Here is a 17320-nt window from a genome sequence, read left to right as displayed (position 1 = left end):
GGGCAGCGTGAGAGGCTGTGGCAGGATACAGGCTGCAGCGCGCGCGTAAGAGGAGCCACGTTACTTACACTCAGTTAACACGGCCACGTTTCTGAGAGACCAAACCACGACTAAAAGCACTCTTACATATAASTRCGTAGTTATTTTCTCTTTGGTTGGTGTAAAATCGTTGCTTCTGAAAAGACAGTTTCAATAGATTGTGAAGTTTAAAGAAATCGTCATTATTAATATTAGTTGATTGTTTATTTGTGTAAGATCCTCATTTAATTGCAAAGCAATGGAAGGTACAAAACATCATGACGAAAGACAGGTCTGCTTTGAATATGCTAAATCCAGTCTAATATGAATAGGTTTTGGTGATAAAGCAATAAATGCAAAGTTCATTTGAGGGTTAAATGAAAGACTGCTGCAGAGATTTCGGATGCACAAGATGAAGATAAGCTCCCCACAGTTAGGATTCAGAGCCACTAGTTCTGAAGATGAATTTTAGAGGCAATTTTATGATACTGCAGAATGTGACAAAAGAGTATCCTACGCTTTGTAGTTAAATTTCCTCTAGTGAGGCTGTGAGAATGGTATGTCAGGCTCTGCAGAATGCAAACTTCCATATGTGCAGGTATGTTATGTATTAGGTAGTATGTATATTCTTTACTCTTTTGATTTGAAAGGAAATCTCCAGAATATCTGTTTGCCCGGAATGAGTATATATGTTTTAAGTTGACTTCCAGTTTGACACAAGATTTTGAACTTCCAAGTGTTGAAATTGTGCCCTTAGCACCCAGTCCGATCAAGTTATACTCTGGCATGGAGTAAACCGTGCCTGATCATCATCTTGCCTTTTTTCTGCTGGGCGCTTCACATTCTCTTCTGCTAGACTAGCTTTATGYGTTGCCTGGATTTCCTTTAAATTTCCTTTAAACTTCACTTTTCAGAGGCATCAGCTTTCCAGTCACATCATAAACCTGCTTTGGTCTGAACAGTGGCAATCAGATGAAGATGGTTTTGGCTTGCAGCCTAATGAATGAGTTGTTAAAGTTTGGGAGAATGGATTTACATTCATTTAATACTTGGCTTCCTCTGCAGTCAGTACCACTGATGCTAGCTGAGACGGTGGCTGTGATCGTATAGGTGTTTGTATGTTAGGAGGTAAAATATATCTAACGAACAGGTTAAATATGATGCTGTTGAAGTAAACAAAGGTGTGTAACATCAGGTATCAATATTAAAAAAAAAGGTTTGTAAGTATCAACACTGAACTTCAGTCAATATGTTCTTTTTGTTCTGGAGGAAATTGGACTCTGTACAAACTGATATATGTACTAGTATATACTCCAAAATTATTCTGCTGAATAGCATAGCAAATCATTTGCTATTCACTACATCCCTGAAACTCCCTATGCATACCTGCTTAAAATGAGCAACAARTGTAGCTAGCAATGAAGTAATTCAAACTTAGTTTACTTTGTTTCATAATGCATAAATAGAAAATCATTTAAGTGTGGCTGATTTTATTCATCTGCAGTAGTTGCTCATCTGAAATGCTGTTGAAGTTTAGTAACTGGAGCTCTGAAATACAGTATTTGACAGATGGTGTGGGTGGCTTGTGCCATTTCCATGATAAATCCACTTACAGATATAACCATGAGGAAGTTGTCTTCATTCCTTGACTACTACAAGTGCAAAAGAGAGATTTATTTTTACCTTATCTGAAAAGGAGTTTCTATAAATATTAAAATACTTTTCCAGTAGCCTTTTTTTTTTTTTTGCAGCTTTTCCTATAGTAAATGACTTCTGTAATGTTTTACAGTATAAGTTGAAAAGCATTACTCTTTTTAGATTAAAATAAAATAGATCTTTGGGAAGATATATTTACTATTAAAAATATCAGAGGCTTGGKAGATGGACAGTTTTGTTGCCCCAGGGCTTTCTGCATGAACTACTCTTACAGTTGAAACTTAGAGATGATAGAATAGCATATAAAAAAAGAAGTGCATTATACAGTTTTAACATTATTTTTTATTCTCTTTATGTTTAAACAGAAATCACAGATGCTGGTATTAGAGGAACCCCAGATACAATTAAGGGTGTGAAAAGAAAAAAGATTGTAACTGAAAACCATCTAAAAAAAATACCAAAATCACCTTTGAGAAGCCCCACTGAAGCCAAGGTTAAACAAAATGTAGAGCCTTCACCATTAAAAGTTCTTCCAGATGCCTCAGAACACACCAAAGCACAGAATCATTTACCTGTGCAAAATGGAAATCAGTGTACCAAACAAAATGGAGGAGCACTTAGTAATGAGATAAGCGTTGAAACAACCAAATCTGAGACATCAGTGCAGACAAAGCTTTCATTGGCACATCAGTCCTTGGAGCTGAATAAACAGACAGTGGAGGATTCTGATGCAAAGCAATTAAACTTGCCAGAGAAGTCTCTCCCTAACTCCTTATCAAGTAAAGCAAAGACTGACAGTAATGAATGTATTACTTTTGATGATAGTAGTACTGCCTCCCCATGTACTCGTACTGCATTTGATGTCTTATTAAAAGCAATGGAGCCTGAACTGAATACCTTAACACAAGAGTGCCCCCCTTATGGGATGCAGATAGAGAAACTGAGACCAAATAAAACTGTAAGCACCTCTTCTAGTCTCACATCCAATACAATGAGCGTCCAAAATCCATCTGTTTTGTCACAGCATGAGTTGGCAGCTGGATCGCACTATTACCCATGTACTTTAAACAATGTTCAGGTAGCAACAACAGCTAAGAGTGGACAAGCACAGATCCAATCAATTTCTCATTCACAAGACCTTATTACTAAAACCAGTCAACAAAATCACCAGGTTGTTATGTGTCCAAGTTTCACTAGATCGCTGGTGCAACAGCAGAGTCAAGAAAACCCCAAACTCCAGCAGATATACAGTATAGCAGTAACCTCTTCTGTCGTTCACACCTCATCTTCCGCGGTAACTCAGGTTTTTCCTCAAAACCAGTTAGTAGCTAGTTCATCCTCACCTTTGCCAGTTAACACATCCAGTTCCACACATTTGTCTATAGGTCCCATCTACASTTCAGCCCAGGTAGCATCAGTTGTAAATCATGATGTAGAACAAATATGTAATCTTCTGAAAGACCAGAAGCCTAAAAAACTAGGGAAATATGTCTGTGAGTACTGTAATCGGGCCTGTGCCAAGCCCAGTGTTCTCCAAAAGCATATCCGATCCCATACTGGAGAGCGACCATATCCTTGTGTGACATGTGGGTTTTCATTTAAAACCAAAAGCAATCTGTACAAGCACAAAAAATCTCATGCGCATGCTATCAAACTTGGACTTGTTCTACAGCCAGATTCGGGTGGTCTCTTCTTATCTCATGACTCGGACAAAGCGCTTAGTATTCATTCAGATGTGGAAGAAAGTGGTGAAAGTGAAGATGAAGGCACTGCTGATGAAAGACAAGATGATCAAGAACTGGAACCTACACAAATAGTGAAAGTCATTTCGAGTGCAGAAACTTTACGGAAAGGAAGCCCTGTTCCACTGAGCAACCCAGATTGTATAGCAGGTGATTCCTCATTACATGATACAGAACCACAAGTAAGGGCAGCTTTACCAAAAGTAGTAGTTCATCCTGTTAATGTTTCTCCTTTAAGGGCTGATAGTCCAAAAGTCACAGATTCAGCACCTGAGCTTGCTGCCGCACAGAAAAAAGGAGATTTTAAAGTGACAAATCTTCAGTCAAATGTTACACAGACTGCTTCATTCAAGGAGARTGATGTAAAGCAACAACAGAAGATAGAAATGGGCCTTTCAGAGGAACAGGTAGGGTCTGCAATAGGAGCTGTTCATGCTCAGCTCCAGAGACAGCAGGCAACTGATTGTTCCCAAGATCAGCAAGGAAAATGCCTTTTGAGCCCTAGAAGTTTAGGCAGTACTGATTCTGGTTATTTTTCTCGTTCTGAAAGTGCTGATCAAACAATGAGCCCACCAGCTCCTTTCACAAGAGGATTGCTGACCTCGGAAAAAGACCCAAATAAAAATCTGCCTTGTGTGCCACGAGCAAGTGGAATAGTAGCATCTGTGGTTCAGACAGTTTGCACTGAAAAAAATATGGTTATCTCTGGCCAAATGCGACCACCCATGGCAACAAAAACCCTTGAGGAGCGTATCTCAAAGTTAATTTCTGATAATGAAGCTGTCGTGGATGACAAACAGTTAGATAGTGTGAAACCAAGAAGAACATCTCTTTCAAGAAGAGGAAGCATAGATTCACCAAAGTCCTACATATTTAAGGATTCCTTCCAATTTGACTTAAAGCCCATGGGAAGAAGAACTAGTTCAAGCTCTGATATACCAAAGTCTCCTTTCACACCCACAGAAAAATCAAAGCAAGTTTTCCTTCTATCTGTACCATCCCTTGACTGTTTACCTATAACAAGAAGTAATTCAATGCCTACCACCAGTTATTCAGCCGTACCTCCAAATGTAATACCTCCCCCTCATCCACTTCGAGGAAGTCAGTCGTTTGATGATAAAATTGGCTCCTTATATGATGATGTTTTTGTATCAGGACCTGCTACTCCACTGAACCAAGGTGGACATCCTCGGACCCTTGTTCGACAGGCGGCAATAGAGGATTCTTCTACTGGTGAAAGTCAAGTTCTTGGACCTGTACGATCAGTAGAAGAAAGTTATCTTGGATGTAACTTATCAAATGAATCTTTATTGCAAAGGAGCAAGTCGCTGGCACAAGGATCAAACTTAGAAAAAGCAAAGAAGTCACCTCAAGTGCGAGGAACAATGTTTGAGTGTGAAACCTGCAGAAACAGATACAGAAAACTGGAAAATTTTGAAAACCACAAGAAGTTTTATTGTTCAGAATTGCATGGACCTAAAACTAAAGCTGCAATCCGAGAGCCTGAGCATAAAACTGTCCCCAGTAGTACCCAACCTCAAATTCTGCACTACAGAGTCACTAGTTCAACTGGTGTCTGGGAACAGACACCTCAGATACGGAAAAGAAGGAAAATGAAAAGCGTTGGGGATGACGATGACCCACAAAATGATATGAACATACCATCAAAGAATGCAGACAGCCAGAGTAAACCATCAAATTCTTCCAGTCTGCCAAAACACAGTGCAACAGTAGTAGGTTCACAGCAGCAAAGCAATGTTGTACTTCAGAGTTCACAAATTCAGCTTGTGGCTCGAGGCACAGATCAAACTACTGAGCCAAAGATGGCTCCACTTATTGAAAAGCAGACAAGTTCAGTTGTGCAAGAAAAGGTGGAGTTGAAAAGGCAAGGGACTGGCATTTCAGTAATACAGCATACTAATTCACTGAGCAGAAATAGCTCATTTGAGAAATCAGAGTCTTTTGAAAGAGTATCACCAGTTTCTTTTCAAGAGCCCAACAAGGTTACAAAGCACCGCTCTTTGAATACAATTGTAATCCAGGAGGATAGACACTGTCATCTGAATACTTCCCCGCATCGTCAGCCACTATCATCAGAAATGCCTAGGGGGGAAGCTCAGGGAAGTCAGATAGTTTCTCATGAAAGAAGTACACCACTTCAGCCATCAAGACTTGTTCGCCAACATAACATCCAGGTTCCTGAAATACTGGTCACAGAAGAACCAGACAGAGACCAAGAAAACCAATACAGTGATCAGGAAAAGACAGAAAGATTTAACTGGCCACAGCGTAGTGAAACACTGTCAAAATTGCCCACAGAAAAACTTCCACCAAAGAAGAAAAGAATTCGCTTGGCTGAAATGGARCATTCATCTGCTGAATCAAGCATTGACTCCACGCTTTCCAGAAGTCTAAGTCGGGAGAGTAGTTTGTCTCATGCCTCTAGTTTCTCAGCTTCACTTGATAAAGACGAAATTTCCAAGGCTGAGAATTCTTCCAGAGTAGAGCTCATTAATAAGTCAACAGAATTCCTTATGATTCCTGCTGGCTCTAATGTACTGGGTGTGCCAGGCCCTCATTACAGGGAAATGAGACGTGCGGCATCTGAGCAGATCAGCTGCACRCAGCCATCAATGGAGGTTGCAGACTACAGGAGTAAGTCTTTCGACTGTGGAAGTATGTCTCCATCAAAACCTGCCTCAGCTGTAGAGGTAGCTGCTCCAAAATTGTCTTCTGGAAATGGTGTCACTGGACATGTGCCTCTGCTAGAAAGGAGGAGGGGACCATTTGTAAGACAAATATCTTTAAATATTGCTCCAGAAAATCATCAGCCTCAAATTAAATCGGTTTCTTCATTTCAGACCGCTCAGGCTACGGATGTGCCCACAGTGCCGTTTCACAGATTGCAGACCTCCATCAAGTCTTCAGTGGAGTTTCCTTCAAGTACTCAGCATTCACAGACTCACTCCAGGCCTCACTCTGCAATTCAGAATTGTAATCCTGTTAGTCTATCTTCAGTGCAGCAGCCTCCAGATCATGTTTTGAATAACCTGGGACAGCCATCCTTGCATCAGCCTCCCCAGACATCTACTAAAACCTCAGCCCAAGGAGAACAAGCAAACACATACACACTTTCATGTCACCTCACTGAAAAAAAGGATTGTTTTGCACCTAAGTATCAACTTCAAGTTAAAACATTACATATAGGTCAGCCATACTCTTCTAAACTATTAAAAAATACTTTAGCAACCCAGACTGTTCCAAGTCAAGTTGGGGTGGACCAGAACGCATCCTCCTTTGAAATGCAGACTAAATTGTCTGATAATGTGTCTAATCCATATTCTTTGCCTCCTCTAAAACAGATTATCCCTAATAACTGCAGCAGTCAAATACATCAGATTTCTCCTTTTGTAGTTCCTGTCCGTATTCATAGTAGTATGCCGTCCTATGGCTTTGCAACAGTTACACCCCTTCCTCACATTTTAGTGACCCAGGAGCAAGTAAATCAATCTGTTTGTAAAACAAATGCTGTGACAGTGCCAATGCTTGAAGGTAAAACTCAGCTGCCAAAATCTCACAAAGACTGTCAGAGGACTTTGCCAAATTCATTTGAATTTGAAAATTCACTACCTGATAACGGAACCAGAAATTCACCTTTGTCTAGCTCTTTGAATATTATTCAGAAAGTGCCAGTTAGTGGACTCTTCCCTCAACAGGAAGCTACAGCTTCAAGTAAACGAATGCTTTCCCCAGCCAACAGTTTAGATATTGCCATGGAAAAACAGCAAAAACGTGTTAAAGATGAGAGTGGAGCTGCCTGCATGACAGATGCTAGACCATTGCATTCACTTAACCTTCGGTCTGGTGACCCTACTAGTAAACAAAAGAAACCAGTTTTGGTGAGACAAGTGTGCACCACAGAGCCTCTTGAAAATCATCTGTTAGACCCTGATGGTGTTCCACAGCAGGAAAAAAGCAGCAAAGCTAGTACTTCAGACCCGCTATTGCCTGACCATCATACATCTGAAACTGGGGTTTCAGAAACCTTAAAGGAGTCAGCAGAATCAGAAGACCTTCAGTTGTCAGCATCAGCAGTGCTTGTAGTTAGAAAACCATCTGAATTGTCTCCAGTGAATAATCAAGCTTCTCTTCCAAAGTCTGTAAGTAGCAGTCAAGAAAGAAGGTCCCCAAGTATTGCTAATGAGAGCAAGGAAATTGGTAGCCAGGGTCAAGCAAAACCTGTAACTACGTTGCCTGCAATGAACGCAGGAGAACTGCAGAGGTTGTCATTTCCAAGCCTCAAGACCTCAACAAATTTTACGTGGTGTTATCTCATGAAGAGAAAACCATTACATCTGCTGCAGAATGACCAGAAAATTTCAGCCTATTCTACATGGACCATTAGCTCCAACAATCCCAATCCACTTGGTTTGCCRACAAAGGTAGCTCTTTCCCTCCTCAATTCAAAACAGAAAGTTGAAAAACCACTGTACACTCAAGCGAGAACTACTCATCCGAGATCTGATGTATTGGTCTATTCAAGCAAGTGGAAGAGCAGCTTAACCAAGGTATTTAAATTTTGCTTGATGTATATTGATCCTTTACAGAGAATGTGCTTTAGAACATACCTGTTTATTTTTTGGAGAATGTAATGTGCCTGATTTTAAATAATGATATGTACAATATATGTACTTAATTGTTTTAGTTAAGCTGAATTGAACTGCTAAAAAGATCTTCACTAATTCCATTAAGAAAACTGTTAAAAAAAWTTTTCCACTTTTCTTGAAATTAGTTCTTGAATTTAAATACGTATATGCAGTCTGTTTTGGAAGGAATGCATTTGGCTATTTTCTTAAATGCAAAGAGTATAGCAAAAGTAGTTCTAGTACAAACGTTTTYTAAATACTGTTAACTTAAAACAGGTTAATTGAAGATCAGAGCTGTATATTTTGCCTTCAAAATCAGCTGGTATTTTCTGTTACAAGACAGTTTTCAGACTGAACTGGTGTCCATGTATATGCCATAGAAATATTTTTCRCTATTGCTGATCATCTAACTGCGGGAGGAGTAGTGTCCAATGTCCCTCCCTCCCACCTAGGTTAATCAGTGATGACAAATAAATAATGAGAAAAATAGTAAAGTTTAAAAAAAAAAATTACCACTTTTTAAAAAACACAATTTCTTGAATTAATACTGCTCCAAGTATGCCATTAAATCTGGCTTATACTGAGTGGAAGGTATTCAGAGCAATAATACTCTACATAGTACTCTGTAATTCCAGAGTCAAATGTGGAAGAGCAGAGTAGTCACTTGATATTTCCATAAGTGTCTTAGTGCTGCATATATGTGATTAGGATTTCATTTCCTGAACAGGACCAAAACTGTATGCTTATTTGCACTGAATTTGGTGTTCCTTACTAACTGATAAGCCTCCRTTAATAGGTAAATGTGACCCTTCGCTCTATAACTTGGCGACAAACATCAGTCTCCATTTAGTGGATCAGATACTAGCTCTTGTTGTCACATCTAATGAAGCTGTGACGCCTTCTGAAGAGAGCTGTGCTGTAGATTGTAGTTTCGTGCTCTTCTTTCTTCTTTGTCCTGTATGAAGTGTGTTCTTCGCTATGCTTTTCTTTTGCCTCTTTTGGCAAAAGCTGAGCATTAGCCTTGAAGCTAAGTTCCTCTAGAATCGTATGGAGACCGTCTAGAAGACGCAAGTKTTTTGGTGGGTTAGAAACCATCCTCCTGGGTCATGCTGCAGGCTACTAGCAGCACAACCTGCTGGGCATCTGGCTGACAATTTGGGTCAATAGGGCTGGCAGTTGCTCTTCAGGAAGCATACCAAGTCTTGGGAAAAAAAAATGTATTTCTGTTGGTGCTAGGTGATCTAGACTGGTACTGTCAGAGGTCCTGATGGGACATTTCTGTGTTTACTAAATGTTTTGCTAAGATACCAAGTCAGTGGGGGAAAAGAGCAGTAAGATGAAAATCTCTGTGTAAGAGGGAAGAAATAGTTTCAGAATTACAGGGGGAGTTGAGACGATATTCTGTAACACCTAAAGCCAAAAGAGTATTAGAGTTAAATCTAGTCCTCCTGAGGTCAGTGGGAAATTTTGCCAACTCTCTTTTTGGAGATCAAAATTTAATCTATAATTTTTCATATAGAAAGGCATAGAGACTGCTGACTTTGTGTCAGTGCTCTAACTGAACTACATTTTGGTTCAATAGTCACCTCCTTTTTACATGTTAAAAACATATTACCTTCTTCAACCTGTTTCTCCATACATTTTATAAGATAGTATATTTAAATAGTGCTCAATAATAATAATAATAATAATAAAAAAAAAAAAAACGAGGAGAGGATTGCTTTTTGGTTTAGGTTTTCATTGTATGTACTTGAGCAATTCTTTTTAGGAGAGACAAGTCTCACAGTAGTAGTGTCATCAACTTGTGTTTATTCTATATTTAAGGAACTGTCTCTCAGAAGTTCTGCAATAACAAAGCTACTGTATGCCTGATGAAGAACGATTTTTGTCTACAAACAAGTTCTGTTTAGAGTATAAATAATGGATAAAAATATTCTGAAAAATATTTTGACAGCACCCTTTTAAACGCTATAGGAGTACTTAAATGCCACAATAGGCAGCTGTCATGTATGTTTACACTGTTTCTTCTACAAAAGAAGTACAGTTAATAATCTTTCTTTGGTTTTTCTTGCTGACATTTTGAATGAAGCATGCTAGTGGGGTGAAAATGAACATTTTTAAGCTCTGCTTGGCTGTGATTTACCAGTTTTACTTGGAGCCATTATGAAGGAAGAATGTACAGCAAGAAGTTAGCAGTTAAAGTTTAATTGATATCTCAGGTTGTATGAGTAAAGTTTAGCATGGCAGAAATTAAAAACCGAAAAGATCTCATAGGCACTATGACCTAATACCTCCAGAGTTTGTCTAGTTTCTCTTTCAGTGACTCAGGCAGCGAGATTTCAGCCGCTTTCCAGGATGATGAGAACGCTGTTACAATATGCCTCTGTATCACCAACCTCCAGCTAGACCTGGTAATGGCATAGCTGATGCCAACTTGGAAACTTTTAGTTAGTCTCATTGCAGAAGCCATGTTTAGTGGAAACAAAAACTGAAATTCTATATTCTGCTTATGCCCAGTAACTCTCCTACTAGATTTTTCTGGTTGAGATTGAGGGTGGAACCAGAACATTGGAGGTCTTTTTAGAAACTAATATTCCATTTTTACAAAAACAAACAGATTAGCAAAGCAATTCTCTGTTACCTCCAAAAAAAAGTGATTGATTTTCTGCTTAAAAGCTTGGCGTGGTCCTGAAATTCCTTAAAGAACCACAGTTTAGATTGCAAGTCTCAAGGGGTTGTGACTGTCGTTCAAAAGATGTTTGTTCAAGTGGTTTGCACATTTTAACCCTGACCTGACATAGAGCTCTAAGTACTGCTATGGTGCAATTTATTATTAATAATAAAAATGTGGTGCTTTTATTCCTCACATCTTCTCTCGTAGGCGTAGCCTTTTCCAGAATGATTTGGAGTATTCTATTAGTGAGACTTTAACTGCTGATCTTCTCACAAAGATAAAGTGACTTCCTGAACTGCTCCTGGTCTTGCCCCTAGAACTAAGTCATATTTACAGAGATCTCATGTTTCTGCATAGTCACCACTAATGACTGCCATGAAGAGGTAGTTCTTTCAACAATAGATGTCATGGGAAATGAAAAGACATGTGAGCAAAATGCAAACAATAAGGAAACCCCAGATTTTGTTTGCTCTTCACAATTCACTGCTCAGAGGCAATAAAATAGGTGCAGTTGCCACGTTCCAATGATTCAAAGAACACCACAAAATGGTATTGTGAAGGAAGCTCCTGGAATAAATACAGCATATTAAAATGTAMTTTGAGGTCCACTTGTATAGAAAAGGCTTATTTTATCTCTCTGCTCCTCTTTTATTTATTTATCTATTTATTTTACCAGACTTCTTCACCTGAAATCATCAGTACTGTATCAAGAGCTCTTTCTCAAGGCCCTACATTGATCTTTGACTCCTTCTCTGTGCTGAATTGGTAATGTTTAGTGTGTTCCAGTGCTAAGGTTTTCAGGAGTGAATAGGCTGAAAATTGGAAAGTTTCTACTAACTGGAAAGCTTTCCTTTCTTGGATTATGTGCCACAACAGTCCAACTCACCACTGGAAAATAGTTAAATGCACAAGATTTTTATGTGTAAAATAGTAAAACTTTAAAGATATTAAAAACATTTTCCCTAAGTAGCTGTGTGCCAATGGGAAAAATGTTTAATGAATATTATAATCTAAAATTTATAGCTTGAATGATTCAGGCTCTGAGCATGATTTCTTTTCCAAGGGATGTCATAAAGCACCAGAAGTATCTATTGAACTCTGGTCTCCAGGCAGCCCTAACGGCAGTTTTCTTTCCAGCTTTATACCAGTAATTGAAGACAGTGGAGTTACATTGGAGCAAAATGAGTGAAGTAGAAATGAATCATGGTCTTCATCTCTATGGCAGGAGAAAGAGGAGACTGTTAGAAATGGAAGACATAAGTAATTGCAGGGAGAAACATTTTTCTGTTCCTCTGAACAGAATGTGCTGTCATTTTCCTGCCCCTTTTACCATTACTAGTGTTTTTTCTAGGCTTTAGATGAGATAAATTAGAGGATTTACATGTAAGAAATCTGTATTGCTTAGAAACTGGCTGCTCCTAATGATGAATAGAGTCCAAGTTACCCAAATCTTTTCAGCCTCAATTTGGAATTTTTCATAAATGTTAAAAAGGTTTRTTTTTTACATTGTCAGGAAGCATTTCTGTAGATTTCTGTGACAGAAGCTCAGATAGTCTTGCTATTAGAACATCTCTGTGATGGCCGTATTTTGCATAGCTGAGTCACTGAAACAACTGGTAAAAGTAGCATGTAGCTAGTTAATTAAAGTACATCAGTGGAAAGTAGATACTAGTTTGAACACCTAGGTTAGACTACCTTATCTCTGTACATAACTCAGTGTTTATGATATTAAAAAGTTTTAAAAGAAGAAAGAAAAAAAAATCCAGATAACCCAGGAGCATTTGGCCTTGTGTTACTTTTTGCACTTAGGTACTTTTGGGAATATACAATAGATTTTAAAGCKACGTAGCATCATAGTTTGGGTTACAACACAGGCCAAATACATCTGGAATCTTCTTTCCTCCCCTTTGTTTTTTATTATTGAAATTTAAATGTGGAAAAAATACTTAGTGTATTAGGAATGAAGGATCAAGCACTTAAGGGTGGTATTATTCCAAGTACTATGTGGTATTGGGCTTGTTACATATATCCTGTATTTTCCACTACTCTTTTCCTTGCTAAATTATAAATGTCATCTTGTTATTCTCTGTTTGCAGTGGAAACAAAAGCAATCCATGTGCCAAATAGTGTATAAGATCTGCAACATGGATGACTTACAGTTGCTAGAGTAAGCTCAGCTTCTGAGTTGGACCTTCTTTCATCTAGTATGAATACTGTTACAACCTGCAGGGTGACATTTCTTTGTTCCTGCACACAGACAGAATTGTCATGTATGCTGCAGTAGAAGTGCTCAGGCATTTGAAAATCCAGCCCAAACCCATCACAGGACTGCTTGAAAGAGTAYGGATGGGAGAAGTACTTGCAGCCTGTGGTATCACATATGCGGATTCCTAGGGCCTTTGAATTTAGAAGAAAGTCACTTTTCCTCTGATCTAACTGCCCATCAGCCAGGAAGTAAAGGCCAAGGCAGAAATTTTACGGAGAAACATAGGCAAGCACCCAGTGCCAGAATGATGTCATCCTTCGATGTATATAATGACCAGTGTAATTCATCAGTCATTTTAAGTCAGCCAGGGAAGTCATTCCTCTTGCCAAGAATTCTCAAGCTTACAGCATTAAATTTTGTGATGAGTAGAAAACATAAGGCCAGYCTTTTCTCTCTCATCTTTTTATTCACTTATCAATATGAGCAAATGTGGTAAGTATGCCAGCTACGTGGGTAGAACAGTTTATAAATACAGCAGCAATAATTACTGGCTAATTGGATCATTCCTTCGTTGTTGCCCATTTTATAAATATCCTAGACTTGGAAGGAGTAGATTTTAATTGGTAAATGTTGGAGGAGCTCATTCTCCTCTTTAAAAAAATCTTTAATTAATAATCAGGGGAAACTGAGAAATGTGTTTTGTTTTTGTTCTGCTAGACAACTGGTACACTTTTTCTTCTAATTTTGTCTGTCAGTAAGAATTAACTATGAAGTACTTCCTTGAAAGGGTTTTGGAATCTCTATTAATAACGTTACCAAATTGGGAACAGTCAATTCCTGCACTAAACCAGGAATACTTTTTTGAGAAGTGTTGGAAAGCATAGATATTGCCTGTAAGTACCTTTCCTTTGCATACTGCTCCTTTCCAYCCTCTGGCTCTGCATTGGGCCACATGAAAACTGCTTCTGAGAGCCGTGGGGCGCTCATCTCGTGTCGCGGGGTACAGCCTGAGACCTGCAGCTGTCGAAGGAGAACAGTGGAAGGAAGAAGCCTCTCTCCCTCCTCATTTGCTGGGGTGGACAGCAGAGAGCTAGAATTTGGAAGGTACTAGGAATACCATGTTTTGGTATTTCAGCAATGGCAAAAAAAGCCCTAATAACCAGTTGTGCACTAAAAATGCCTCCCTTCTTGTCRGATTGTGGAGGACGGTATCTCACGCAGAGCCCCAACTGTGTGGTCCGGTTACTGCACCTGGGGCCAAGGAGTGAATTTGTAGCCATTCAGGAAGCGAGCACGTTTGATCATAAATAGCTTCTCTCCATAGAAGTCTATCGGTGAGCCAGATAGCTTTGCCTTCACCGGTGGAAGGAAGAGGCAACTTTGAATGCAAATTCAAAGCATTCCTGGTTTCCTGCAGTACCGTAACCTCCATATGGATTTGCCAGCCCCAGATACTCAGGGCATAGTAAAGAAGAATAAAATGTTTAGCAGAGAGACCTTTTGTTTCACTTTTTTGTTTAAAAAATAATTATTTTAAGTATGACTTGTAAAAGTAATTATGCTTTTRTTCATAGTAATTTACAGATTTGAATGGCATATGAAAATGTTAATTTTAATGATAAATGTATGAATATCTCTTTCTTTCAGCGAGCATTAAATAGAAAAAAAATGATTGCAAGTGAATTCAGCAATAAGGAGAACTCTGAATCAAGCACTGAGCATGATAAAGAAAATTCCTTTACCAAAACTGAACCAAGAAGAGTTAAAATATTTGATGGAGGGCAAGTATCATACTTTGCAAACTAGATATTGTTGAGAAGATAACTTTTTCTTGATTATAGACTTTGCGGAGATGTTGTTTCCTGTTTGATTTCTCTTAAACAACTGTTCCCATACTGAGATCTGTGAATGTTGGTTTATGTTTCCAAGAAAAATAGAAAGTCATCTGAAGCACAGAGCCATGAGAAATACGAGGGGGAAAATGGAATAAAGAATAATAAGCAATGCGATTGATTTTTTTTCCAAAGGACATACATTAATCAACAGTAAAGGTAGCTAGATACAGCCACAGAGTAAATTCTTTTCCTATATTTCTATTATGTGATAAATAGTATCTATTCCACAATAAGGTTAAGAAATTGTAGCTGGAGARGATATAGCCATGGTGGCTGGGCAAGGGCTAAGCAATACACTGCAGTACAGTCTCTGGCAGTTTTCCTTGGTATACGTGGGCAGGAGAACTCCTGATTTAAAATGTACCATGGAAATATTTACTGAGACGAGTAGTCCACGCACAGTATTTTACATGAGTATTCTAAATGAGTTGTCTGATATGAATAACAGTTGCTTTAGCTACAGTATTGTGCCCTGTGCAACACCTCACCAAACAGAATTTTTAAACGGAAAAATACCAGTGACACTTCTAAAAGTTTTGAGCACAAATGGAGCATAATTTATGATTCTAGTAATTGGTAATAGGCTCTAGGATTTTCCATTTATAGGTTGCTGGTTTTAATCCAGTCTAGGGCAGCAGTTAAGCTATTGCTGGCTACGCAGGTAAAACATTTCCACATGCCCCTGCTCAGTACCAGATGTTGCAGAAACCATGTCACAAAAACTAAGGACAAAATTTGGCATCCTTGAGCAGAGATAAGAATGGTAATTGAATCTGAATGACTTTTTCTAGAGACAACCCAATAGGTTGAGTCCAAAGCACAGTGATAGTGAATTTTAAAGACTTTCCCATGCTCATAACTAATATTGTTCTTTTTCTGGATCTAACGTAGAGGCTCAAAAGTGTTCTTTTAAAACATCTTCATGGTGCCAAACTCCCTCTGAAGAACTGACACTTTAATTTAGAGTACGTTCCTATCTTTCAAAGATAAAATTTGAAATCTTGAAATGTTTAGTGTCAGACAGTAGCCTTTTTTAGTAAAGGTATTACCATTAATTCTAAATAAATCATTGATTACTTAGTGAAAAATCTGGGTACAAGTTTAACAAATATATGCATGGGTTGAGCACAAACATATTTGATTGCTTTTCAGTCATTCATTTTCATATATTGTTTAATTTTAAAATTCTGATATATTATTGTTTTCTAACTAGAATTTTATTTCCTTTACAAGTAACTTCCTTACTGTTGTGGTACTGTTACTAGGTATAAATCAAATGAAGACTATGTGTATGTTCGAGGGAGAGGAAGAGGGAAGTATATCTGCGAAGAATGTGGTATACGTTGTAAGAAACCCAGTATGCTGAAGAAACATATTCGCACACATACAGATGTCCGTCCTTACCATTGCAACTACTGCAACTTCTCCTTCAAAACTAAAGGTAGAGGAACAACTCGCTGTACATGTTTCCCTTTTTTTTTGTTCTACTTCTTTATAACACTTTTCTTCTACAAATTTTGCAGCCCGTAAGCCAAAGAAGTTGCCTCTCCGTGGAGTTTTATTGCCTAATGTTTCAAATTTTTGCAGGCTCTTACTTCCATCTTTTTGTTTGTTTTCTGTATTCAGATAATCACATCTTTGCATGAATGAACTGTGTGGCATGGCATGGTAGGTGAGAAATTGGAGTGGAAGCAGGAAAATAATACAGGAGCATGGTAAAAGTTAGGCAGAGGTGAATGAGATAGCTAGCTGCTCATCCTAAATAGGAATGGGAACACAGAGATAAAATTGCAAGTCCTCGTATCATCTGAAGGTATGGCATTGATGTGTATAATGCTGTTACCGACACTCAACTAATTGCTCCAGCGTAGAATGTGACCTTTATTAAATTATTATTTTTAAATATTTTTTTAATCCATAGGAGGACAAAATTCTTCTCCTCCTTGACTTTCTAGGACCCAAAGGTGGACCCCTTTTTTTAAAAAACTTGTTTATGCCAGATAATAAAATGCATCATAATTTATGCAGATGGCATAGTAAACGGGGAAGATCCAGGATTGAAAATAAGTGAAACAGACAGGATAAGTTCACAGTCAAACTTCTCTGAATGAAGAATTTTAAGCAGTAAAAAATTTCTTGTTTTTGAAATGCATTTAGCTATAATACCCCAAGCTGTAACCTTAGAAACATTTGTACTTTTAGTGGGTTCAGGATTGCTTAGCAGTAAGGTGGAAAACTTCCAAGAAATAACACAGTACTGCTGGAAGTAGGATGAATACTTCTGTATGTGTCAATATGTAGCACTGTAGCCTGATGCTGTCACTGAGTAGTCATCTTGCCTTGTTGTGCCATCGTTTCAGTTAAATGCCAGATTGAGAACATGATAAATTTTGATTGTAGTTTTTGCAGAGTAGGTATGTTGGCCAAATTCAAGTAATTAAGTTCTACCCACTTGCAGTTCTCTTTCATTTCAGTTGCACAAG

General features: G+C 38.4%; 1 protein-coding gene across 2 annotated transcripts in view; it reads left to right on the top strand.

Annotated features, from left to right (window-relative positions):
* HIVEP1 (HIVEP zinc finger 1) overlaps positions 1–17320 on the top strand; it is a 117885-nt gene that overhangs the window by 83900 nt on the left and 16665 nt on the right. For both annotated transcript variants that reach the window (XM_085299914.1, XM_085299912.1), the window contains 3 exons: positions 2040–7984; positions 14590–14723; positions 16103–16278. In XM_085299914.1, the coding sequence (XP_085156040.1) occupies positions 2040–7984; positions 14590–14723; positions 16103–16278 (6255 nt within the window). The remainder of the gene's footprint in view (positions 1–2039; positions 7985–14589; positions 14724–16102; positions 16279–17320) is intronic.

The sequence above is a fragment of the Rhea americana genome, unplaced genomic scaffold (assembly GCF_003343005.1).
Source record: "Rhea americana isolate MKP2758 unplaced genomic scaffold, rheAme1 scaffold_156, whole genome shotgun sequence".
In the NCBI taxonomy this organism is placed as follows: Eukaryota; Metazoa; Chordata; class Aves; order Rheiformes; family Rheidae; genus Rhea; species Rhea americana.
The sequence above is the reverse complement of the archived record's forward strand: the minus strand, read 5'-3'. Positions and strand labels throughout refer to the sequence as shown.